A 27,106-nucleotide genomic window follows, 5' to 3' on the forward strand; every position below is an offset into this window, starting at 1 on the left:
TCTGCCAGTGACTGGCAGCACTTTTACAGCATGGGCTCTACCGAGGGGACTCACCCCAGCTGAAGAAAGTAGCTCTCCTGCTGTAACGAACTTCCCCCTTCCCTGAGGGGTGCAGCGGGGCTTCCCAAACACTAGGGAGTGAGGACACTGGCTTTTTCTGAGACAAGCCAGCTCAGAGGAGGAGGAAAGATAAACATTCATCTGGGACAAAAGTGGGGCTGTATCCAGAGCCTGGGGTGGGGGAGCTAATGGGAAACAGCTTGCTGGAAGGAGGGGGACAGAATTCGGGAATGACTGAGACGTGCTGCTGAAGTGGGGGGCGGGGAGGAGCAGGCTGATTGAAACCAGCTGCGGCTCCTCTGCCCAGAGATCTTTGGACTCTGCACAGGGCGGGCTTGGAGAGCTGAAGCTTCCCCACCCACCCGGATTCCCGACTCCAGTCTCCCGAGTCCAGTCCGAGTCCGGAGCCCTCAGATACAAAAGACCAGAGGGGGACTCACCATCCACCAGCTGGACGCCTCCTCCCCATCACCAGCCCCCACCCCCTGACTGCTCCTGTCCTCGGAAGGCCTGGAGGAAGAGGCCAGGGAAACATCCCTGCCTTTTCCACCCCCCCCATCCCTCCATCCACCCAGCACCGGCATCTGGAGACCCCATGGCCCAAGCTCACTGGGGATGCTGCCCCTGGCTTGTCCTCCTCTGTGGTATGTGCATCCTGGTCCTTCCCTCCCATGCTGGGAGGGCAGGTCCAGCTGGAGAGCAGCTCTTGCCTCTCCCCTCTGGGTTCAGAAAGGGTTGGAGTGAGGGCTGGGGCGAGGTTATCTCTTTCTCTCTTGGTCCTCCTCGCTGTCATGAGAAAGAGGAACCCCAGAGCCGGTCCTCAGGGCCCTAGAGAGTCAGGTCAAGTCTGGATTGGCACCTTTCCATTTCCACCTGTTAAAGAAAAGATGATTCTGGCACTTGTTAAAAGAGTATGGAAGACTTCATTCAAAATTATTGCAATAGGGGAGAAAGATCAGGCTCAACTCTGAATACAGCAAAGATGACTGAGGACTTAACAGCCAATGGACAGAGTGAGGGGGAAGTGGATGGAAAATTACTAAGAAGAGACATCAAGGGTAGGGGAGTTCTTGCTAAGCCAGCTTCATAGGATTCTTACTGAACGCAGGCCAGGGTGAACAGATATCAAGGGTAAAGGCTGAGGAATTTGATCAGATAGTAAAAGTGATCAGATATTCAATTTCTAAATTGACTTAGCAAGATTCTTATTGAGGACTGGGTGACACAGGCCCACCAAGGACCAGATGGACATGGAAAGCCAAAGTCAAATTCTAGTGAAGAAGAGGCTCTGAAGAGCATAACTAAAGTTTGGTCTTTGTCACTCCCATGGTGCCCTGTTTGTCCTCTTTGGTTACAACTAGATGCCCAGCTCAATGCCCTCCACACCCATTCCACCCCCAGCCTTAGGGAGGCCTCGTTGCCTTTGCTCTCTATCAGCAGGACCCCGCTCATTCAGTCGGCACCCACTTCCCAAGTACCTCCCCAATGTTAGGCCCTGTGTCAGGGAACACAAGCCTGACCTTGGGAGCCACAGCCTTGGCCTTAGAGAACAACAATCTGGGTGTTGAGACAGACATAGTCTGGCTGAGTCTTGCTTCTTATGTTAGCATCCTAGCATCACCATTTTGCCAAATATTTCCTACAGAAATGGGGGTTCATTTTCTTAGATCAACAGTATGGGTTGCAACTTCCCCTTGAGTTTATGAGACCAACACAGCCATGCAGGACATTTATAGTGTTAGATGCCAGCCACACTCCTATCTGTAACTCAAGCCGCTCAGAAGGTAAAAGTATAGTGTCTCCCAACACCCAGGCCCTCATTACCCTCTGAAGAGATCCATCCTAAAAGTGGGGGCTGGAGGGAAGGACTATCAGAGACCATTGGACTCTCAGGGCTAGACGACCCAGAGCCTGTGGGACTGAGCCCAGTGTCTGGCATTGAGTAGGTACTTAGGAAATGTTTGCTCAGTCAATACTGGGTGACTCCTTGGGTCACACCAAATTTGGGACCCAAATTGGAAACTAAGTCTCCATATACTCTGTCCTTTCTGTGGCACCACCCTTCCTATGGTTTACTTTTTGTACTCAGATGACCCCAGTTCAAATCCCTGCTCTACCACTGACTCACTGTGGCAAAACTTGGGCAAGTTACCAAACCTATTTGGGCCTGAGCTTCATCATCTATAGAAAATAGACAGTAATATCCACCTCACAAGCTTATTGCAAGTATATAATGAGATACTATAAATTACTGAGCTTGGGATTCTCTCTCTCTCCCTCTGCCCTTCTCCCTCACTCAAGCACTCTCTCTCTCTCTCTCTCTCTCTCTCTCTCTCTCTCTCTTTCTCTCTCTCTCTCACTGAAAAAAAAAAAAAGATTCTTTCTCTCCCTCTCCCTCTACCCCCTTCCCATCTCTCTCTCTCTTTCTCTCTCAAAAAAATGAGCCTGAAATGAGAGCCAGATATTTGGGTCGTAAGAAATGGTACAAATGGGCCTTGAATTTAAGTAAACTCAATATAGGGGCACCTGGGTAGCTCAGTCAGTGAAACATCTGACTCTTGATATTGGCTCAGGTCATGATCTCGAAGTAGTGCAATTGAGCCCCGAGTTAGGCTCTGGGCTGAGCACAGACCCTGCTTGGGATTCTCTCTCTCCCTCTCTCTCTCTCTCTCTCTCTGCCCCTCCCCCTGCTCATGTGCACAAATGTGCGGGTGCTTTCTCTCTCTCTCTCTCTCTCTCAGAATAAACATTAAAAAAAGAATGCTAAGGAAACCCAATATATATAAAACTAAATGTATAGAAGGGTAAAATGAAGGTGGGTTGATTATTTAATGAGATCCTCTAGAGAATTTCAAAGAAAATTTGATTACAAAATTTTAATTTACATACAACTTTTCCAGTTTGGTAAACCCTGAAAAGTCCCAATTAGATTAGAAGGGAAAAGTTGATTTAATGAGCACTAAACCCCATGCAAAAGTGGCAATCACTTGTCAATGAAACAGGTTTCTTTGATTATGACCCAGGGTGCATTCAATTCAGCCTAATTTCCTATGAAATGTGATTATTTTTATCCTAAGGTAGAGTTGGACAGCATTGCTTTTTCAAAGGATGGAGGCCCAGTGGGGACAGGGAGCAGGATTGGGGAAACATGTCCCTGTGCTCTCTAGGAGCTAACTGGTTTCCAAGTGACCCTGGATTTTTCTCCTGGTTTCTAGCTTTGGGTGCCTGGGGCCACCCAAAATCAGTGGACCTGAAGGCAGAGGACGTGAGAAACTGTTTAATCAGCCCTCCGGTAAGGCCCCACCTCAGCCCCGCCCCACAGCTCCCATCTTCTCCCCATCCCCCATTGGCTCAGTTGCTAGCCTTTGCCTCTACCCAACTTTCTCCTGACTTCCGGACTCTGGGGCCACAGTTTCTGATTAACATCCCTCAGGTCGGGCAGCACATTCTCGGGTGTCTGACAGGCACACCCCATCCTTCCCTCCCATCCATTCCCACAGCAGTTTATCTACTTCCGTCTGGGTTTGGGCAGCCCCACTAGAGGGAAGGAGGAGGGGCAGGAAGGAGGGTGAGGGGCTTTAGCTAGCCTTGGCTGACGCTGGGCAGAGGCAAAGAGGAAGATGGGAGGAAAGAAAACAAAAATTCTAAAGTTACAGTGCAAAGGGAGGCACAGAAGGGAGGAGGGAGGAAGACAGAGCTAGAAAGGACAACGGAAGGGTGAGAGGGCGGCCTAGGGTGTGACTACAGGAGAAGGCATAGCATATTGGAGCTGAAAGGTCTCAGCTTCCTAGCTGGAGACCAGAAGATTCTTTCCACAAGAGTAGGGCAAAAGAGTTTCTTCAGGCAGGGGGAGGCACAGGCGAAAGCTGGTGGCCTGCCAGCAGTTCACTAAGCCTCAGGGCCAATGGGGTACATCTGCTTGCAATGTCAAGTTTATGAGACCACTGGGGAAGTCAGGTGGGTGGGCAAACCATGTTACTTTTATATTAAAACAGACATGGATATATCATTAAGTAGAAGGCAAACAAAACAAAAAACCCACACTTTTTATTTTATTTTTTAAGTTTATTTATTTCGAGAGTGAGAGAGAGCAAGCACACATGCGTGCAGGGGAGGGACAAAGAGAGAGGGAGAGAGAGAGAATCCCAAGCAGGCTCTGCACTGTCAGCACAGAGCCCGATGCAGGGCTGGATCTCACAAACCTGGGCCGAAATCAAGAGTCAGCTGTTTAGTGGACTGAGCCACCCAGGCGCCCCTACCACACTCTTTATTTTAAAGATAAAACAGCCTTTAAAGAAATGGCTTAGAGGGGATCTTTCTGGACAATATCCCAAACTTCTGGGGGTACTCATTCACTCTCCTCTGCAATTTGGGACCAGTAGGTGGAAACTTGAAAAAGTCCCCAAAGTAGGGTTGCCTGGTGAAATACAGGATGCCCAGTTACATCTGAATTTCAAATAATGAATAATGTCTTAGTATAAGTATGCCCCAAATAGTGTGTGGGACATACTTATACTAAAACATTATATGTTGCTTATCTGAATTTCACATGTGACTGGGTGGGCATCCTGTATTTTTATTTGCTAGATTTGCAATTCTGCTGCCAAGGTATCCAAAGAAAGACTGTCCTTCTAGCCTGGCCCAGTGCCAGGGCTCAGATCCCTGCACCCATGCCCCCATCTGTGACTTAGGTCCCATTATTGTCACAAGGAGTTTCTCTCCAAGTTCTTCAACACCTACATCTCCTCTCAGCCCAGGCACCTTATTCTAGACTCACCCATAACATCAGCTGCCACCCCTTTCCTCTGCAGGCTGGTCCAGCCTGGCCACACCGAGTACCTGCCTAAGGTGGGGGTGGGGGGGGCTGGTGACTCCTCTGGATGCTGGGGCTCAAGCATCATTTTCTCTAAGCAATGTGTGTCTCTATGTGTGTCTTGGTGTCTTCCTGTCACATGTTAGTACCTTCCAGTTACTGTGGTCAATACCACAGCACAGCTCACAGCCCTCCGCCAGCAGATGCACATCCAGAATCTTTTTGCCTACATCATCCCTGAAACGGATGCCCACATGGTAAGGGACAGCTCATCCCCCACCCGTGCCCTCTGCTATCCTGGGTCAACCACCAATGAGAACAGGGTACAAATGAGAGGCTGCTAAGGCTCAGAAGATGAAGGCAGAGAAAGGATTCAAAAGGCAAAGGGAAGGAAGTACAAGGCTTGGACATGTGAGTTTTAGGGCAGCTGAGAGAGTCTATTCCTTTACATAGGAGAGAAGCCATCACCAAATCTCCTTGCCTCCAGGCAATGAGACTATAAACAAGTTCAGAATCAATTTTGATCAGTCCCTAGGTGGCAGATCCAGAATGAATGTCTAGGGAACTCCAGCCCTAGGAGGTTAGAGCGTGGGCTAAGAATCGGACCAGAAGAATTCTAAGTTCCCTTCCAGCCCAGCCTTTTCCATAACCTGATGGATGGAGCATTGGAATGATCCACAGTCCCGGACTACATGAATTTGGAGTGTAGGCTGGGGGAGGGGAGCAGACAGGAAAGAAGATGGTCTGAACAAGAACTGCTTTTCCCAAAGCAGCACCCCTGCCAACCCATCCCACCCTTTCCCTACCACCGGCTCTGCCTCCATCCCATCCACCTTTTGAGCACTAGCCCATTTGGAAGAGAAGGCATTTTCAGTGTTAATAAGATTGCTTGAACTGGTTTTCCTATCTTGGGTAAGTATCTCAACTTCTCTGAGCCTCAGTTTCCTCTTCTGCAAAATGGAAATAATGAGATCTGTCTCAAAGGATTATGATGACCAAAAGACAATTATGTGTAAAGCCCTATGCAGAAGTTATTTATGGTGTACTCAGTGTACCATACTAGACGGGGGAGGGTGTGGCGACAGCTAGAGGGGAGAAACCAGAAGAACCAAAAGACATGATCCCAGACAGCACAGAATTTTCATTCTGACCGGGGAGACAAGAACAAGCCAGTTCTGGACTATGGGATTGAGACTCCAAGAGACACAGTTGTCCAAAGGAAGGGAAGATCCTGAGATCTGGGGGAGTGACAGAGGACTTCCTGGAAGAGGTGCCCAGTGTGCCTTGGCTTGTAGGACTTGTTGAATCTGACCAGACAGAAAGAACTGGGATGTGGTTGGGGGCGTTCCATGGGGTCTGACTCCATGAAGAAGGCTAACAACGGTGTTGTTGATTTCCTAGAGTGAGTACATCGGCACACGTGACAAGAGGCGTGCGTGGATGACAGGCTTCACAGGGTCTGCAGGTGACAGCCATTACCCTGCCCTTATTGCTTCTGTTGGTAGACCCAGAGGCAGTCACAGATGCTCTAATATGGCCAGTTCTCAGAAGCCAGGACCCCAAGACCTAATGTTCAGTGGTCCTGTCTCCCCTCTACCTCTCAGAAGAGGGTCACCAGGGTATACATCTCATAAACCACCAGTCACACTTCTCATGAGGCAGAAGGCAGGAGGCTTTCTTCGAGTGCTTGCTGCCAGACGTAGCTTAGCACACCCTGGGCTCCATTTCTGGAACAGCTGCCACTTCCACATCTAGCCACTAGGGGCCTGCTGATTCCCTTCATACATGGCTCACCTGGGGACAGTTTTACTTAGTGGGTTCTTCTCAAACATCACCTCACATGGCCAAATGAGTCGCAAACAAAAAAGCACTTTATGGGATCCCAGTTTCTGAAGGGGCCCCCCACTCTGATCCTGGCCCCCTGAGTGAAATCCACGCTTCCCTTGCTGATCCTTAAACATTCCTCCCCTAAGCTTCAAGCTTCCTTGCCTTACTCATCTTTGCCAAAGATGCTGGGTTTGGCTTCTCTGCCTGTCCTCAGCTAAGCCCCTGGCTTAGTGTCCCTATCAGCCACTGAGTCTTGATACTAACTACCACACCATCTTTCCTGAGAGCACCTACATGCAGCATTGACTCTTTTGGAAGGCCAGAAGCAGACCCCACTTGTCCCTCCTTAGGTGAGGCTCTCAACACAGAGCAGAGATGCCTGACCCAAGCTGGCTTCCCCCGACGCTCTCCTTAATGTCTCCTGCCTCACTTCTTGTAATGGAGGAGGGAAGTTCTTTCCGGAGACCCCTTGTGACATTCTCGGAGCCAGTACCATATTGCCCATGCACTAAGGCCACCATCCTCCCCTTCACCCTCAACTCCAAATTTCTCTGTTCTGTCTCAGGAACTGCAGTGGTGACCATGGGGAAAGCAGGTCTCTGGACCGACAGTCGCTACTGGACCCAGGCTGAGCGGCAGATGGACTGCAACTGGGAACTACATAAAGAAGGTAAAAAGGTCGCATGGATTTGTCCCCCAAGCTTTGAAATCTAGACTAGGTTCAAGAAAGTACAGGTAAGAGGATGCATGAAAGGCCTCTATGGGAAACTTGGGAAATCTCAAGCCATCCCTCACCTTTGAAGCTGACATCAAGGAGGACATACCTGGCAGGATTGTCACAGACAGAAGCCTGACTGGAGAGCCTGAGACTGTCCCTGGAGGTGACTTTCCATTCTTTCCTGTCTTCCTCTTAGTTGATACAGCTTCCATAGTCATCTGGCTCCTCACTGAAGTTCCTGCTGGAAAGCGTGTGGGTTTCGACCCCTTTCTCTTCTCCATTGGTATGTTTTTCCCTGATTCCTGCATTTGTCCACAGCAACAAGGGTGACTCAGCCCCTCTGGGATGTAAAGAAGCATACCTTCGTAGAAGGAGGAATAGGATGACTCTAAAGACAGAGTGTCTCAAGTTATAGTTGCAGAATATTTTGCAACAAAGATTTACTCATGGACTGTGTAATGTAAATATATTTAAAAGAATGAATGCAGATTTTTTTTTAAGTCATGAGTACAGAGCCCCAACCTAGAAGATCCAGGGAATCGTTAAGTCTAACAGACATAATATATATCTAGCAGACAAATAGGCCAGGATGTTCTTGAACCCAGAACCATCCTCTGTGCTCTGAAGCTGTACCAATTATGGCACTAGAATCACTTGGGAGCACTCTTCTGAAAGGCAGCTTGGAAGGGTCAAAGAAGTTTAGTGAGCTTCTGCACAAAGAAGCATATTCCCCTCCCCCCAGGATCATAGGTCCCTGAGCTCTGGGACCCCAGCCAGCTGGCCAAGGGTGGGGTCTTCACAAATATGTACCAAAAGGTTCCCCCTTCAGAACTGGCTTCTTTGCCAGCCTTTCCAATGGTGTCAGCATCACCATTCTTTGGACTGTGGCACTGAAGCTCAGTTACAACGGAAAGTACTGAGAAGAGGGCCCCATAGCCATTGGTGCTTAAAAAGATAAACCTAGCCAGTTGGCTGTGGGCAGGGTTGGGGTGGGCCCAGGGCAATTAGGCTTTGAAAGCAGAACAAGGAGGCTGAGAGGACATGCTCCAACAGAACCAGACTGCTTGGACCTACTCTGAGAAGCTGGGCTTCAGCAGTGGAGTGGGAGGCAGAGCAGATAAGGACTAACTTTGCCTGAGTCACAGTTTTCCCTGAGGTGCGAACAGGCAGGGGACAAGTGACTGCTTCCTGTCTCTGCAGGTTCCTGGGAGAGTTATAACATGGCCCTCATGAACTCTAACATAAAACTGGTGTCCATCACACCCAACCTTGTGGACCAGGCATGGGGGTCAGAGAAGCCTCTGGTTCTGAGCCAACCCATTTATGTCCTGCAGGAGGCATTCACAGGTGATTCTTTAAGCCCCTTCTCCTTCCCAACTTGAAGCAACACAGGTCCCCACTGCTGTTCCTTTGGGTGAAAATTTTGTCCTAGGAATTACCAGAGCAATGGTTCTTGAACCTTTGTGTGCACCTGAATTGCCTGGGATGATTATTTAAAAAACAGATGTCATCTCAAAGAATCTGAATCAAAAGGTCCTCAGACCATATTTAGAAAACACTGGAATAAATAGTGTTAGGACTTGAAGACAGAGGGAGCAGGAAGGGGATTTGAAGACAGAACAGGAAGTGAGGAAACAAGGGAATCAGAGCAAGATGGGGAAAAAAAGAACCCCACCCCTTTCAAGAGAGGAAAAAACATGATATGAGTTGCTTGTGCAGTAGTGGAGACTGGTTTATATTGATTCATTCAAACCTTGACTTCTGGCCCTCCTGTAATAAGATGTCTGGGGTCAGGTGGGCCGGGCTGACAAAGGAAGTATGTAACTAAGTTCAGGGTCAATCCATGGTACAACTTAAGGTTCAAGTTTTGGCCAGACCACAAAGGAAATTTGACTGACCCCCCAAATTCTAACATCAATAGTTTTCATCTTGACCTCATTGATACCATCTAAATATATCATAAAAGAACAGCATGCTCTAGATTCTGTTAAGTAGCAACTAAAATCCTGACCATGATCAGGCTATTGATTATGAATCACTGTCTTGGACACCACCACCCCCTACCTCCCTAGGAATTCTGAACAAGCCAATGGACTTGGATTCCTAGCAATATTGGGCAATCTGAGAGGCCCCTTTCCACACACAGGTCCGTGCACATTTCTTGCTTGAAAAGGAGTCAAAAGAGCAGGAGGGAAATTTCAAAATAGCAAGGATGATGAAACAAGCTAAAACTGCCCAATTTTCTTTATCTGTTCTGTATAATTTGCAGAATCATTCTGCATCTCACAAAAATTTTAAAAAACTTGCTATCCAGGACTGTACCATCATAAATAATACTCATTCCATTCAGATAAAGAAGAGAGCAGTTATGTCGGGAAGGGGAGGGGATAAAAGGGGGAACCCTTCCAAGGGACTGAGGGAGAGTTCACATGGGTTTTAAAGTTACTTCCCACAAGTGACAGGATGCTAAGCTTCGTAGGCTGCTCGTCTTCAAGGAAAAGCCATCCAGAGCCAGAACTGGGCCTGGCAGCCCAAGAACAGAGTTCTTGAGTCACTAAGCTTACAGAGACAAGAGAGACTTTCTCTCCAGCAACTGATAAGCTTTAAAGGGGGCAAAGGGCAAGGAAAAGAATGGGAAAAGTTAATTATTCCAAGATACCTGTATGCATCAGACAATTTAAATTTGCCTGCATTTGTTGTCACAAAAATGTATCACATTCATGAACCTGGACAAGATAATTCTAAGGGAAAGGAGCCAGAGTAGGCCCCATATTGTATGGTTCCATTTGTATGAAATATCCAATATAGCCAAATCCATAGAGGCAGAAAGCTGATTAATGTTTCCCAGGAGCTGAGGGGAGAAGAGAATAGGGAATGACTGCCTAATGACTACAGGGTTTTCTTTCAGAATGATAAAAATGTTCTGGAATTAGTTCTGGAATTAGACAGTGGTGGTTGCATAATCTTATGAATGTTCTTAAAGCCACTGAATTGTGCACTTTAAAATGGTTAAAATGATACATTTTGTGGTATGTGTATTTTACCACAATAAAATAAAACCATCATTAAAGAGTATCATACCCAAAGCTTTGGTTCTTGTTGGATAGTTTTGCCTGTTTGCATAAAGTTTTTTTTAAATGGCATTAAGTTGCTTATGTTAATCTCCGAGCCCAGCTAGGACCCTTAATGTTTATGACCTTCTGTCAGCAAAATATGAGCTGTGCCTCAGAACAGACCCTTCATGTGCATTACAGAGACTAGGGATAAAAGATGAACACTAAAGTCCTAGAACCAGGACACAAGCATCCTAGAAAGGACAGCTCTGTGGCACAGAGTTTAAGGACAAGTCTGGGGACTGACAGTGTTAGCAAGATAGTCCAGTGTCCATATAGATTAGGAGGGTGGGCCATGTAGTCAAAAAGACCTGGGTTGAAATCTCTGCTCCACCCCTCCACCCCTTGCTACCTATGAAATATTAGACAAGTCACTTTACCTCCCTGAAGCCTCAACATCCTTATCTGTAAATGGGTCAAATAAGAATTAAAACAATGTTCAAGGACCCGTGTCTTATTAGGCACCAGGTTACTTCAGAGTAGAGGCTCTATCATAACCCAGCCTTGTCCCTTTGCCCTTCAGCCAAGGCTGCTCTCTTGATCTCTGTTCTGCATGCTTACTTATGGATCAGAAGGTTACACCAGACTTACTATACATCAAGACACCATTCTATGTGCATTACAAATATTAATTCATTTGATGCCCAAAATAACCCTATTGATGTCAATACTGCTATGATAATCCATTCTCATTTTACGAATATGCAAAATAAGACACAGAAGGGTTAAGTGATTTGTCCAAGATCACACAACTAGTAATGGCAGGGCCAGAACTTGAACCCAGTCAGCCCAGAGAGTCCATGTCCTTAATAATTACAGAAGTGAGAGTTTGTTTGAAGACAGTGTTCTATTGCTTTTAAAGAAATGGGAAGGGGTGCCTGGGTGGCTTAGTTGGTTAAACAACTGACTTCACCTCAGGTCATGATCTCACGGTTCATGAGTTTGAACCCCACATTGAACTCTCTGCTGTCAGTGCAGAGCCTGCTTTGGATCCTCTGTCTCCCTCTTCTTCTACCCCTCTACTGTGCTGTCATGTGCTCCCTCTCTTTCAAAAATAAATAAATATTACAAAATTTTTTTAAAAAGAAAGAAACAGAAAGCGATTGCCCTGAGGGAGCCCTCTCAGGAACAGAGTGCCAAAGGGAAAGTATGTTGCTTATGCTTTCTTTGGCTCCTTTGCTTCAAGGGAACACCTGGCAGAAGAAAGTATCTGACATCCGCAGCCAGATGCAAAAGCATCCCAAGGCACCAACTGCTGTCCTTCTGTCAGCGCTTGATGAGACGGCCTGTGAGTGTGGACTCATGGACACGGGTGGGCGCCTCGGTCCCCCCAAACCCCAAGCCTCTTGGACCTGCAACCCAGAACTCCTCCCCCAGTCACCCTATCACCACGGGTTCTGAGAGCTCCATGGCCATGGTCTGTGGGAACTAAGAAGGCTAGGGGACAGGAGATCATGTCTGCTTAATAAGAAAACCAGGAAGCCCAGAGCACGCTGTAGGCAGCCCACAGGCCATCAGAGGAAGGGGCTGAGCACAACGGCAAAGGCTGTCCCATGAAGGGAAAGGGGCCCAGCTAACACCTGCCATCAGCCTGGCCAGCAACCCAAGAGCATTCAGACTCCCAGGTTTCGCACCTGGTGCAACCCTATTCTGTCCCAGTGTGGCATAGGGCTTCTTACCTGACCCTGGCTCTGGGCTTCAGATATTCTGGGAACCCACTGGAACTGTGCTGGTTGCTGGTGGGGCATCTTCATTTTTCTGGGAGAAAGGGGGGTCCATTGCTCTCATCAGCACCTCAAAGCCCCCCTCCCCACCAAACTGAGAAACTTTCAGAGGCAGATGTTCAGGCACACTGCCGGGACTCTTTGGGGCCCAAAGCAAATGGTGGGGCAAAGGTGTGCAAGTCCTTGCCTTGGGCAGACCAGCCTCAAAGAGACCCCATCAATTCTCTTCCCCAGGGCTCTTCAACCTTCGTGGCAGTGACATCCCTTATAACCCCTTCTTCTACTCCTACACACTGCTCACAGACTCCTCTATCAGGTATGGCTTTTCCTTGGCTTGCTCTCCAGGACTTCCTCCAACTCCCACCCCTTGCTGCTCTACCACTTACATGGCCCTGGTACACGGCCTTCCCAGGAACCTGCTGCCTACCCCCACAGGATCCTCTAGGAAGCCTGCAGTGGGCTTTTCCTGACCCCTTGACCTCTATTCCCACCTACTCTAAATATGGTTTGCTTGGTTCTTTGCTGGAGTTCCTCTGACCTCCAGGAAGTGCATCAACCTTAGAGACCCTCAGGACCCTCCTCATCTTCCGTCCCCACCTAGGTTATTTGTAAACAGGAGTTGCTTAAACTCTGAGACCCTGAAGTACCTCAACTCCAGCTGCACGGGCTCCATGTGTGTGCAAGTCGAAGATTACAGCCAAGTCCGTCACAACGTCCAGGCCTACGCCTCAGGAAACGTGAAGATCTGGATCGGGACCAGCTATACTACATACGGGCTCTATGAAGTGATACCCACGGTAGGTTTGCCAGGCCCCAGCCTAGGCCAGGTTTGCCAGGCCCAGCGTAGGCCAGGCATCGTGCCTGCCCCTGCGCCAGCCCTGATAAGTTTCAACCTAAAGTGGGGCCACAGCCCCTTGGCCATTCAGGCAGTTGGTCAGTCCCCTTCTAGGCCTCCCTAAGAAGAGATGGAAAAAGAGGGAGCAGAAGTCTGTCCACAGAGAGCTCAGAGATTGTCAAGGAGACTAGAGAGGGAACAGCCTAGTAGACCAGAGGCTATGAAGCCACCAAACCTGAGACTGGGCCTTGGTTCTGCCCTGAACTGGCTGTGCAATGACCTTGGACAAGTGACTTAGCCAGTCCTAACCTCTGTTTCCTTACCTGTAAAATGGCAATAAGAGTCCTGACCTCAGAGGACTTTACCTGAAGAGATTTAGAGGAGATGGTCCATGTAAAGCCCGGTGCCTGGCACACAGCAGGCACTCAACAGATGGTAGCTGTTATGACATAATACATGCAGGAAACTCACGTTGCTAGATTAGCCCATTGACCATGTTGCTTGATTAGCCCAGGAAAGCTGGGCTTTCCTGCCAGTACTTTTCAAACCCCACTGTGCCCTGGAGATGGCCCCATACCTCTTCCTCTCTGCCCATGACAGGAGAAACTCATAGAAGACACCTACTCCCCAGTGATGGTGACCAAGGCGGTGAAAAATAGCAAGGAACAGGCCCTCCTCAGGGCCAGCCACGTAAGTCGCAGGAGGACTAGCCTTTTGGAAACTCCTGATTTGATGAATCAGAAAGGAGCCTGAAGAAGCTTAAGGAAACAGAGAAGTAGACACCAAACTCCTGGGCACCCACCTGGGCTTCATCCCTCATGCCCAACCTGGTACAGTGGTTTAGGGCATGGGCCCTAGAGCTAGAGTGTCTGAATTCAAATCCCAACTCCTCTACCTACCTCCTAGCTGGGTGACTTTGGGCAAGTTGCTTCAGCTCTTTGGGCCTCAGTTACCTCATCTGTAAAATGAGTACCATAATAGTAGTCTACACTATAGGGTTGTTGTGAGGATTAAATAGATAAATATATATGCTATACAATATATAATATGTATAAAATATATAAGTAACTTATAATTAACATTAATTATAATATACAAGTAATATAAAATATAATCTATAATCATATATACATGTGTGTACATATATACATTTATATGCATAGACTATGTGTATACATATGAATATAAATATATACTTATATAAATAAATGTATATAAATATAATATGGAGTATATAAATACATAATTGTATACATATTATATACATATATAAACATAATTAATAATTATGCAAATATAATTATATTGAATAATTATATATATATGTGTGTGTATATATATATGTGTGTGTGTGTATATATATATATTGCTTTGATCACTGCCTGGCACATTCCAAGTGTTAAGTAAGTGTTAGCTGGCCTGATTTCCTCACCCTGGCAAGACGATAGCTTGCTCTTTTGGATATTCCTGTTCAAATTAGAAGAAATGCCGCATTTTACAAAACTTTCTTATAGATAATTTTAAACGTATACAAAAGTAGAGAAAACAGCATAATGATCCCCACGCACCACCTCTCTGCTCCAGCCCTCTTCAGCTCCTGGCATTTGGTCTACAACTCCAGGTTCATTGCCTACGCCCCCACCCTCCACTACTGGCTGGTTTTAAAGCAAATCCCAGATATCATACAGTGTCTCCTGTTAACACCCTAGTATCTCTAAAAGAAAACACTTAGGAAGTGTCGCTAAAAGATAAGAACTCTTTTTAAAACATAACCACACTGTAATCACATATAAACTTTAAGAATCCCTTAAGATCATCAAATAGTCAGTGAAACCCTCGAGTTTTCAAAGCTCAGCTCCCCAGCAGCCGCCTGATCCCCTTGATCCCAGAGCCCTGGCTGCGATCCTGCTGCAGCCCTCTCCTCTGCTTGCCCGCTGCAGGTGCGGGACGCCGTGGCTGTGATCCGCTACTTGGTGTGGCTGGAGAAGAACGTGCCCAAAGGCACGGTGGATGAGTTCTCCGGGGCAGAGCTGCTCAACAAGTTCCGAGGGTGAAGAACCACTGCTGACATTTTGACCACTTTTAAGGGTGGGGGTGGGGGCAGGGAGGGGCACCTGGTCTCCTTACTTCAGTGGGAAGACTCTCTTTGTATTTGGGGGACCTCTCTGGAACAAGGAGTAGCAGGTTTTGGCGGCGGCGGGTGGGAGGGGGTCGGGGAGCTGGGCAGGGCGGGTTGGATGACAGTGCCTGGAATCGCTGGAAGCGGGACACCTTGAAGGGCCACAACCCATCAGTGCCCCCTGGTGTCTGCTTCAGGCACAGACCCTGTTTCCCTGGGGGAGGCTGGCTCAGGATAGGTATGGCTCCTGGACCGCTTGAAAGTATCAAGTTAGGGAGTGAAGTTCCCTGAGGGCACGCATGGCCCAGGCCATAAGCATACTGTAGGTTTGAGGTGCAGGATGCTGCTGTGGGGCTGGGGAAGCTTTCAGACACAAGAAACTAGGTTTCTTCACTCTCACTTTACCATAAACTCACTTTGGGACAATGGGCCTTGGTTTCCGCATCTGTAAAATGGGGGAGGAGGGGGACAAATTGGTGTCTACAGCCCCTCCTTCTCTGACCTTGAATGCTCTATAACTGACAGACTGGAGCCTGGGAAGATGGCACCAGGAGGTGGGGCTGGGAGAGCCAAATGGAGTCTGGCTGAGGTAGAGGCAGCCATAACCTTCATTTGCCCTGATTAGATATGCTGGGTCCAGCCTAGACCTTGAGCCCATCCACTGACCATTCCTGCCATGTACTTTTCAGAAAGGAACAGTTCTCCTCTGGACCCAGTTTCGAAACCATCTCTGCTAGTGGCCTGAATGCCGCCTTGGCCCACTACAGGTACTTCAGGAGAAGGAATTTTCTAGGCCCCTGTAGGGACGGGATCCTGGGGTATATGCAGGGGCTGGGGGTGTGAAGGAAGGAATGCTCTGGGGCCCAGGCCCACATTTAAGGTTTGAGACTCTTTAGCACTGTGGAGGCTATGATGGGCAGTGGAGCTCAGTTAGGGATTGGGAGTCTTCTTGGAATTAAAAGGCCTGAGCAGTTTTCCCCACAAAAGGCTGAGACTTTGTGAACACACAGGGCTGAGGGATCTGGAAGGGAGGCGGGGCTGCTGGATGTTTTTCCTTGGCTTCCTGCGAGTTGTTTATATGAGCTAATTCTTAAAGCTCTCGAGTACATGGGGAGAAAGCCCTGTTCACCCAGCCTGAACCAACTAAGGAGGGCCCAGAGGTGGGCTAACCAGATGTTTGGCTCCATAGAAAACAAACACCTGCAGGCCAGCCTGATAGAATTTGGGGGCCCAAACCCACCAGAATGCCTCAGCCTGGCATGGGCACAGCAGGAAGAGATCAGATGTCCTCCATGGGCCAGCCTGGCCTGTCCCAGAATTCCCTCCCCCAAAGTCTCCCAAGCCCACAGCTGCCTTGGCCCAGCCCCTTCTCCCCTCTAGAGAGTAGCAGGGTAGGAATTCCTTGGCCCTACCAACTCTTGCTCTCTAACCCTACCCTCGAGGACTCTCCCTTCATATTCCCTGGCTTCTCAGCGGTCACAGAAAGAGAGCACTAGACTGAGCATCTGGGTCCAGGCCGAGCTCCTCCCCAGCTTTACTGCATAGCCTCCTGCAAGCCTCTTGGCTTCTGTAGGCCTGTTTCTCCCTTATGTAGAAGGAGACGACTGCACTGGTTTGCTCTCTGAGGCTCTCCAGGCTCCTGCATTCTGGGTTCCTTCCTCTCTCTCTTCCCAGGGACCAAGGCCTTGCTTGGTGAGGTATAGGACAAGCAGGTGTGTACTGAGTACATTAGCAGCATCACCTGAGTACTCTTCCAGGGCCCTTTGGGAAATAAGGGGTGAGGGGGTTCCTCTGCTTCCACTCGGGACCTCCACCCTGCCCAGTGTAGGGTTAGGCTACTCCCTTCTCAGTGGCTCTCCCTTCTTAGCCCGACCAAGGAGCTGCACCGCAAGCTATCCTCAGATGAGATGTACCTGCTGGATTCTGGGGGGCAATACTGGTATGTACTCCCCACCCTGCCCTGCCCGAATATCTCAACACAGACATCCTGGGCTGCCTAAGAGCTGGTCGAAGCTTTCCCTTCCTGGGTGTGGATCCTTTGTATGAAAAAAGAGAGCCCTGGATTGAATGACCCTGAGCATTGTTCCCATGTTCATACTTGCGGATCCTTGCACGATGGGAAACACAGAAGCCAAGTCATTGGGGCTGCCCGTGCAGCACCTCTGGGAGAATCAGAAACATCTCTCCTTGCTCAAGTGAAGTGGGTTTTTTTTAATTTTTTTAATCTTTATTTATTTTTGAGAGAGAGAGATGGAGTGCAAGCGGGGGAGGAACAGAGAGAGAGGGAGACACAGAATCCGAAGCAGACTCCAGGCTCTGAGCTGTCAGCACAGAGCCTGACGCGGGGCTCGAACTCATGAACCGTGAGACCGTGACCTGAGCCGAAGTTGGATGCTCAACCGACTGAGCCACCCAGGCGCCCCAAGTGAAGTGTTTTTTAAGCCTGCATATTATTACACAGTCTGAACAGCCATGCTTAGCAGCCCTGCCTGGCTGCACAAACACTGTACTCACATTCTCACCTACTCACGCACACACCAGCAGCATGCATCCTCCCTCAGCCCCCTCTCCCCACCCTGCACAGATGCAGTGACCATGTCAGGTTGGGGGTGGCAGCCAGATCAGGCCTCCACAAGCAGCAGGTGAGGAGAGAAGCACCCTCAGAGGGTGCCCAGAGCACAGTTGAAACAGGGCACACCTATCAGCACGGGTATGTCTGTGAATAGATATGTGTGAGTGACCATGTGTAGGGTTATGTAGGAGGGCACTCTCCCCCCCCCACCCCTGCCACCTCCAAGATTCCACAATCTGTGCGTCCACCTGTGTGCTCTCATTGAAATTAGTATATAACCACGGAGTGACTGGTACCCCTTTAGATGTGTTACCCTTGTACAGTACACAATCTGAACACGCAGACATGTCAGCCATGCAGAATAGGCTAACTAACCCCAGTTTTTCCTAATTTGTGACCAATCATTCACACAGGAGTTGAGATGAGATGAGTCAGTAGATTTTTCCCTTCTTATCTAGGAAGCAAGTGGATTGTAGAAAAGCTTGGGCAGGGTTGGCGGGGGGCCAGGGGTGGGCAGGAAGGGGTATGCCGAACTGATGGAAGAGCAAGGAGTAGTTTCAGTTTCCCATTCTCTATCCTGTGGCAATGGTGCATGTGCCAGTGACAAAGGCTCTTCGCTTGCTCTTAGTGCAGCTCTGGGAGCTAACCCAAGAGCTCAGCCTAGCAGGCTTCGCTCATCACATTGTGCTCATCACAGTCTGGCGTTGTGCTACTGTGTACTTGAAATGGCCAATGTGCAAAGAGGAAGTGAATTTGAGGGGCGTTGCTGGATTGGGGCATGCTCAGAGAGGGTGAGGCCGGGGAACTGGTCACCTCACTTCCTCTTCTCCTCTTCTGAAGAAGTCTGCCACGCCCTGTGACCTGCTCCCAAGGAGGAATCCCCAGGGCCCTGGGATTCTCTCCCCTCCCCCTTCCTAGTGGTGACCAGAGGGACCATCTGGGGGAACAGCTGCTGCTGTGGTTGGGAGTCAGACTTTTTGGTTTCTGGCTTCAGTTTCCTGGGACTCTGAGCAGACCCTTGTGTGAGATCCATATTTACAAGGAGAGATCTGTGTAGAGAGTCAATGCTTGCTCGAGGTCTGGCTTCACTGAGCCTCAGAAAGGGGGACGGCTCATGGCCTCAATTGCCTCATCTGGGAAATGAGGAAAATGAGGCCCCCTCTGCTACCCTTCCCAGGGAGCTGCAAAAGTGTTGTAGAAATGGTAAATAACTATGTGAATGTGTAAGAATATGATGATCTCTCTGAACCTCAGTTTCTCCACCTGTAAAAATGGGACAGTCCCCTTCCTCCTGCCTCCCCGAAAGCCTGGTAGAAAATTTGCTTGTAAAGCTAGGCTGACCCAAGAAACTCAGATTTGTAAAACAGCCAAAATAGGTGGGATGGGGGTGGAGTATGTATGTGGGAGATCAGAAATGTCAGACAACATAGTGACTTTGAACTTCATAGCTTTCAGAGTCCCTTTATGCACAGAAGCTGAAGATGGGAAATTGACAATGGCATCTATGTTCTTCCTTTACCCCTAACCCACCTCACCACCACCCCACTCTTACCACTCAAACCCCAGTGGGAAACACACGGGAAGCACATGGCCAAGCTGTATATGCTGACTGTCCTTCTCCACAGGGATGGAACCACAGACATCACCAGAACGGTCCACTGGGGCACCCCCTCTGCTTTCCAAAAGGTAAGAATTGGACCCAGAATACCCCTACCCACCTTTACCCAACAGACACCCAAGCAATCACTCCAGCAAGAACCCTTCATTTTACGGAGGCTAAAGCTGAGGCCCAGAGAGGTTAAGTAGTTTGCCCAAGGTCACACAGCAAGTTAGTACCAGAAAACCCAGTGCTCCTGGCTACTTCCCCAGAGATATTTCAGGCCACCAACAGGGCCTCAGCCGAAGCTTATCATCATCCCATTTCAGTGAATCAGTGAACAAATATTTATTCAATGCTGTCTGTGTGCCTAGTCCCGTGCTCTGTAGAAAAGAGGAAAAAAACATTCCAGGCAGAGAGAAATTGCATGAGAAGTCTCAGAGGCGGAGGTGGAAAGGAGCTGAAGGTTTTCAGAAAGCAATGAGGGCTGGCCCACATGGAGAAGAGGCTGGGACGTCCTCTATGTACACGGAGGGGAGGGTGCTCTAGGTGGCGAGGGAACAGGGGGCCACATTCATGCTTTCAGCAAGTCGACCGTGGCTTGAACGTGGTGCTGGAAATAAAGAACAAACAAGAGCTGGCCAGGCCTCAAAGAGCTCAAGTTTAGTGGGTTGAGTCCAATGCCCCAGGCTGTCGTGCACAAGATGACAAACCTGTGTGCTTGCGTGCCCACGTGTGTGTGCATGTGTGTGATGAGAGGACTTACCACATGCCACAAGGAGTGAACAGGAGAAGAGGTTGCTGTCAGCCCACCTCCCTCCCTTTATCCGCAAGGTAAACAACCCAACCGAGCAAGGCTGACCTGCCAGATTATGAGGCCCCAACCCAAACCTGAGGCCTGAAGGAAACTCAAGGATGATCATAATAGTAATAAGGGTGCTGATCTGTATTTGAACATTTACTGTTTGAAGCACCTCATGTGCATAAGTGGACCTACTCTTCCTAACAACCTTACGAGCTGGTACTGTGATCATTCCATTACAAATGAGGAAATTGAGGGACAGGGTGGTTAAAGTAGCTTGCCCAAGGTCTCAGAGTTTGTGAGTGGCTACGTCAGGACTCTAGCCCAGGGGTTTGCCTCCCAACCCCGTACTGTCAGGCCTCAGCCCACCACCATCTATAAGCGTTCCTGTGGACCAGTTAAAGAGAACCACGTGGACCAAGCTCCAGCTTTCAACAGGTCCCCCTCGGAAACTCCCAGGATCCTCCCCTTACTCACCACGTTACCTCTCCCTCTCCCCATCAGGAGGCATACACCCGTGTGTTGATCGGAAATATCGATCTGTCCAGACTCGTCTTTCCTGCTAATACATCAGGTGGGTTTTGGAAACCAGGCTGGACCCAAAGCCTCAGGCCCTGATTTCTCTGGACCCAGACTGCCACCCTAGAAGGCTAGTGTGGCAGAGATTATATCACCATCCCATCCATTGTATAGATGAAAAAAATCCAGCCCAGAGAGTGAAAGCAGGTTACCCAAGGTCACACAGAGGATTACTGGGAGAGCCAAGCCTTGAACCCAGGCCTCCTGACTCCTAATCTAATACTGTAGCTCAGTGGGGTAGGGGAGGCTACTGTGGGCTGTAGCAGTCATGGGAGGACTCCTAGAGGAAGTGGGTGTCTTGATGGATGGGGAGAAATTATAGTAGAGTCATCAGTCTAGGTAACATAGGTACAATGTAGGATGTGCTGTAAACAATGCATGCTAACCTGCCTCTCAGGAGCCACTCTCCACAGGTACCATCTTGGTAGTTGACTCTGGGACAAGAGAGCAGGAAGGGGCCAAGCAGACAGTTGGGGTCCAGCTGACTGACTGGGGGCTATCTCTCTTCCAGGGCGAATGATGGAGGTGTTTGCCCGCAGAGCCTTATGGGATGTTGGGCTGAATTATGGTCACGGGACAGGCCATGGCATTGGCAACTTCCTTTGTGTGCATGAGTGTAAGTGTCTCTTCGGCACTTCCCTGAGCTCCCCGCCCCCCACTTCTTGTGAAGGAGATAGAACATTGCATAGGTATGGAAATGACCGAGACCCACAGAGATGCAGTGACCCACCCAGGGTTAACCAGCTGGTAGGAGGTGATGCTCCACAGGGTAAGTGAGAAATCCTGACACCTGGCCATTCCTGCTGCCTGCTTGGCATCTGGGAGGGCCTCAGAGAGAGGAGTGGCAGGTCAAGGCCTAGCGGCTGGCTGGCATAGACACCAAAGTAATAAAAAACAGAGCCAATGTGGTCTCTGTGCCAGCCCCAGGTAGACAAAGATGTGGTGGACAAGTGCTGCTGGAGAAAGCCCAGTTTCCCCAGTTGGTCCCCAGAACCTGCTAGTTTCTGAGCTGGAGAGTATGAGAGGGTTGATGCTCTGCCTACATCTCCTTTTCCAGGGCCAGTGGGATTCCAGTACAACAACATCCCCATGGCTAAGGGCATGTTCACCTCCATCGGTATGGCTCTCAAGCTCTTCCACCCCCTCCCCCGCCCAAGACTAGCCCAGGACTACAGTTGAGGGAGTGCCAACCTTCGGGGAACATGCCAGGCACAGACCCACTGGGATCCACCACTCCCAGCGCCAAGTGGATTGTCATACCCCAATCCTAAATCCCTTCAGCTCATACACTCATTTTGCCCTTGGGAGTCAATTCCTGACTGTACATCCAAACACTGGAGACTCCAATCAAAGGTGGGGAAACAGGACAGTAGCACACAAGGAGATGGGGGTGCCGCCAGGATCCAAGTGAGCTCTTAAGTCTTCTCTGCTTGGCTACAAGGCCTGGCAGGTTGCCTCTGCGTGGTCAGTGAGCATCTACCCAGTGGTGGGTCTGCCTGAGCCAAGGGACAGCCAGACAGCTGGGCACTCCAGCCACTCCTCAATTTGGACAGGAAACACAGGCTTGGGTCCTCCTCCTGCTTAATACCACAAGCATCTCTGTGTCTCCTAGAACCTGGTTACTATCAGGATGGAGAATTCGGGATCCGTCTTGAAGATGTGGCCCTTGTGGTAGAAGCAAAGACCAAGGTAAAGTGCTGCTGAAGCGGCCTAGAGCTATGGACGGCACAGCAGTGACTTTGGGCTGCATGGGGTATAAGGAAGGTCAAAGGAGAAGGGCATTAAATAGGAGGCATGAATTCATTTGAAGTTTTCCTGGGCTCTAGAAAAATTCCATAACTCAGAGTTTCTCAAGCCTGTTTGCACAATAGAATATCCGCATCATCAGAAGAGCTTTTTGTTTTTAATCCCAGTGCCCAGGTCCCATTCTAGACCAAATGAATCTGTGTCCCTGCCCTAAATCATTGGTCCTCAATGCACATAATAATGGCCAGGGGAGTTTATTTGACATGAAGATTCCCTATAATAGCAGCCAAAGGGGATAAAATTCTTATGTATAAACTTAAAAAGACTTATATGGAGAAAATCTCTACTGAGGGACATAAAAAAGATTTAAGTAAATGGTGCTCTCTGGAAAGGAGCCTCAGTATTATGGAGATGTCATTTCTCCCTAAATTAATCTATAAATTCAAGACAACCACAATTTCAATGCTAACTGGATGCTTTTGTGACTTCACGAAATGATAGTAAAATTTGTAAAAATAAACATGCAAAAATAGCTAAGTAGATAGGAAAATTCTGAGAAAGGAGAGCAATAAAGGAAACTAGCCTTTTCAGATATTAGCACAGACTCTGAAGCTACTGTAACTAAAACAGTATGGCACTAAAGATGAGAGAGACAGATGTAAAAATGAAACAGAATAGTCAGTCCAGAAACACATCCTCAAATTTCTACAAACAAAGTGAGAATTTAATTTATAATAAAGCTGGCATTTCAAAACAATAAAGACGAGAGACATTTTATAAATGGGCAGGGGGGACAAATGGCTAATCATTTGGGGGTTTATTAAAGTGAAGAACCTTACTCTTACACCCAAATAAAATTCTGAATTGATCTCAAGATTTAAAGGTAAAACCATAAAAGATCTGGAAGAAAATCTATATAAATTCATTTATAATCCCAGGGTGGAAGTGGGCCTTTCTATGCAAGACCTGGAAGCCGTGAAGGAAATTGATCAATTAAATTTAAAACTGTACGGAAACAAGACCATAAACAAAGTCAAAAAATGTATGACAAAGCACGTATAGCAACGAAAGGATGCGTTTCCTTCTTTCACCATGAGCTTTTTACAAATCAGTAAGACAAAAATAGGGAAAACGGGGGGAATAAAAGCAAAGGACATGAAGAGGCAACTCACTAAGATCAACACAAATGCTCCATAAATGTGAAAAGATGCTCAACTTTATTCTTAAAGAAATACAAATCAAAACAACAATAGAATACCATGTTCCACCTGTGTGATTGGCCAAAGTGAGAGATTTTGGTGATACCCAGTACCGTTGAACGTATGAGGAAACGGGCCCTCTCACACTGCTGGAGGAAATACAAACTGATACAATCTTTCTGGAGAACAGCTTCACAATATCTATCAAAACATCTATTTGAAATGCCTAGCCCTTTTGTCTCAGCAGTACCTCTGCCAAATATGTATCTTCTGGATATAGTCCCAAAACGTCACCAAACTGTTTTATACATTGATGCTGATTGTAGTACTTGTACTATGGTCATAGTGAAAAAGAAGTGGAAACAGATTAAATATCCATCCCTGATTACATAAATCATCATCTGCATACTATGGACCCTTATGCAGCCCTCAAAAGAGACTGAAGTAGATATCTTTGTGCTAATATGCAGTGCTCTCCTATGTTCCCTTTTAAGAGGGTGGCGAGCAGGTGCAGAAAAGCAGGTGGGATCCATTTTGTGTGGATCCAAAAAAAGGTAGGGTCCATTTTGTGTGGATTAAAATACATACATACACACATACAAACCTACATACTGTATATGTCTTAAATGTTTTCAGGAAGGAAACCAGGCAGGGAGGAGACTTTCAATTTTTATTGTGTATCCTTTTGTAGTTTGAACTTTCTAAACACAAGCAAGCAAAGGATCTCTGAGAAATGGGAATTATAGACTCTTTATTCTTCTTTACATTCATCTCTATAGGTAGGTCCATTGATAGATACAAAGAGATGTAGCTATATAGAAATATATAGAGATATAGATTACATGGATAGATATAAAAACTTAATAACTTATCTTAAAATTATTTAAATGTAGTTTCCCAACCCTGTACTAGAGATTCTCACTCCAGTGGTCTGGGGGGGGGTGGGGGTGGACCCTGGAATCTACATATTTAACAAGCCCCCTCAGTGCTATAGATGCACACACTTTGAGAAATACAGACTGAAGTCTAAATTTTAGGAATCCAGATGGAAAGACCAAAGGTGAGGTGTTAAGTGATAGACTGGGGTTTGGGGAGGGTCAAGGGGACTGTAGGATGTTCAGGCCTATCTTGAATCTCAAGCTTGACAAGTGTCAGTTCCTTGTGCCCATGGCTTGAGTGGAGTATTCCCTCCCTCCCTTCAGCCTACCACCTTCTCCTCACTCATTCTCCTGCTTTCCCACTTTCCCTGTGGCATCCCAGTACCCCGGGTCCTACCTGACCTTTGAAGTGGTATCCTTGGTGCCCTATGATCGGAACCTCATTGATGTCAGCCTGCTGTCTCCTGAGCACGTAAGTGACCCTCAGCACTTTGATCTTTCAGCCCATGAACCACTGACTTCTTCCCAACCCTGGGCCTCTCTTGCCTCTTCTCCCTCTACCCCAAGACCCTCTGCCACTTCCCCTCACCTGGGAGGGTCCACACTGTTGGCATTTATAGGCACATCCTGGGGCATCCCTCCCCTACTCACCAGAGACCCCAAAGCTTTTAGAACTCTTTGGTCAGACCAACCTACCCAACCCCCAGTAGTGAACTCCTGGGGAGTCTCTGCCACCTCAAGTCCTAGCATAAGCCTCAGTCCCTTCTTCTGTAAAATGAAGATAATTATGCTTGCCCTACTTTCATTCCTGAGCCACTCCCATCTGCCACCCACCCCATGAAAGTCACTGTGACACTAAACAGCTAAACACTAAACTGTGGTGAACTGCCTCTAAAAAGGCCCAGAAAATGCCTGTGGCCTGAGGATGGCTAGGGACCTGTGGGGTACATAAGGGTACCTGGGCTGAGGTGGGCAGCTGCACTACCACAGCAGGGGGCTGGATGGCACCGAGGTCTCACCTTTTGGTGAAAAGATCTCACCTTTTGGCAGCCTGGCCTGGGGAGGTCCTCACCCCTCCTTCCCTTTGCAGCTCCAGTACCTGAACCACTATTACCAGACCATCCGAGAGAAGGTGGGCCCGGAGCTCCAGCAGCGGCAGCTGCTGGAGGAGTTCGAGTGGCTGCAGCAGCACACGGAGCCCCTGTCAGCAAAGGCCCCACATACTGCCCCCTTGGCCTCTCTGTTTGCAGTCTCCTCTCTGGCCATCCTTGGCTGCAGAGTCTAGAGGCTCAGACTCCCTGGCCAACCCTCTAGCTCAGCTCCCCTCACCCCGCACCACCCATGCCCCAAGAGCCCTTGCCAGCCCCTTGCCTGAAAACCACTGCCTTCAGCCTCCTTCTCCAGGACGAAGTTCCACAGACACAGAGCTTCTTGGCCCTGGGCAGGCCCCCTCTGGGCTTGTGTACCTCACCCTGGGCTCCCAAGCCTAGCCCTGGGATAGGAGAGCTAGCTAGTCCCTTTCCTCCTGTAAGCCCAGTAGGCCTAACCTATCTACAACTTGGCAGAGCCTCTTATCACTGCCTCCCCCCCAGCAAAAGACCACTATAAGGCAGTACCCTAACCCCCGGGGGGTCCATGGCCCTGGGAGAGCCCTACCCTATTGCCACCCTTTGGATATAGCCAGAGTTGTTCCCACCCTCACTGACTCCTGACTTGCTGGTCTTTCCACACCCTTGAAGCTGCCTCTGACCACTCCAACCTGTCCCTGGCCCACCAGTGCCCTCCTGGCAGCAGTGCACAGGCTGAAGGAACCAGGGGGGCCTCCAGGTTCCCTGCTGTGCCTGTAGATAGAGAGTAAGAGAAGGTGGCTGAGTGTTCTGGTTACACACCGCAACCAGGAAAGCTAGCCAGAAAAGGGGCACGTACACCAGCCTGCCCCACATGCGAGCCCATCACTTCTAAACTCTGGGTGGGTTCCATGCCATTTGACAGGATAGGGAGTTAAGCCATAAGACTTTGGCCACCGGGTAGGAGGGCATGTGGGGAACATTCTGGAATATGACCTTACTCAAAGTTGGGAACAACCTGAGCAGCAGCGCTCAGTCACTATCCCAGACTTCCCAGCACATGGGTAGCCCTTTTCACTTTCCAAAATCCAGCCACGGTGACAATGCTGTTAAATCCCCCAGCATCCTTGGATGGTCTTTAACCTGTGTGGGCTGGTTTAACACGTGTAAGTCTGGTTTCCCCATTTTACAGATAGGAAAACTGAGCTCCAGACAGGTGGGACCTCTCCAAGGGCACACAGTGTTTGGCTGGGACATGGTGGGGCCAGAATGCAGTGACAGTCCAGCTGTTTTGCCCTCTGGCACCGTGGAAAATCCCTGAACATACCTCCAAGTTCCCTGAGCCCGCTGTTGGGGGCAGGGCAGAAGGGAGGGAGGCAGAGTTTTCTTTGGTCAGCCCTGCCGTTAGCCACCTGGGCTCACATCCTGCTTGATGCTTAAAACAGCATGGCAACGAA

At 48.7% G+C, this 27,106-nt stretch overlaps 1 protein-coding gene across 1 annotated transcript; it reads left to right on the plus strand.

The window, feature by feature from the left end:
- Positions 1-363: 363 nt before the first annotated feature.
- Positions 364-27,106, plus strand: XPNPEP2 (X-prolyl aminopeptidase 2). Its single transcript, XM_045470739.1, has 21 exons — positions 364-704; positions 3,276-3,352; positions 5,020-5,130; positions 6,275-6,338; positions 7,266-7,370; positions 7,615-7,701; positions 8,619-8,765; positions 11,718-11,819; positions 12,490-12,571; positions 12,857-13,052; positions 13,691-13,780; positions 15,031-15,140; positions 15,899-15,976; positions 17,077-17,148; positions 19,407-19,467; positions 20,685-20,754; positions 21,271-21,375; positions 21,817-21,876; positions 22,372-22,448; positions 24,965-25,054; positions 25,673-27,106. The coding sequence occupies exons 1-21, from the start codon at positions 656-658 to the stop codon at positions 25,865-25,867; spliced, it is 2,028 nt and encodes a 675-aa protein (XP_045326695.1). The 5' UTR covers positions 364-655; the 3' UTR covers positions 25,868-27,106.

This window comes from Leopardus geoffroyi, chromosome X, assembly GCF_018350155.1.
Source record: "Leopardus geoffroyi isolate Oge1 chromosome X, O.geoffroyi_Oge1_pat1.0, whole genome shotgun sequence".
NCBI lineage: Eukaryota > Metazoa > Chordata > Mammalia > Carnivora > Felidae > Leopardus > Leopardus geoffroyi.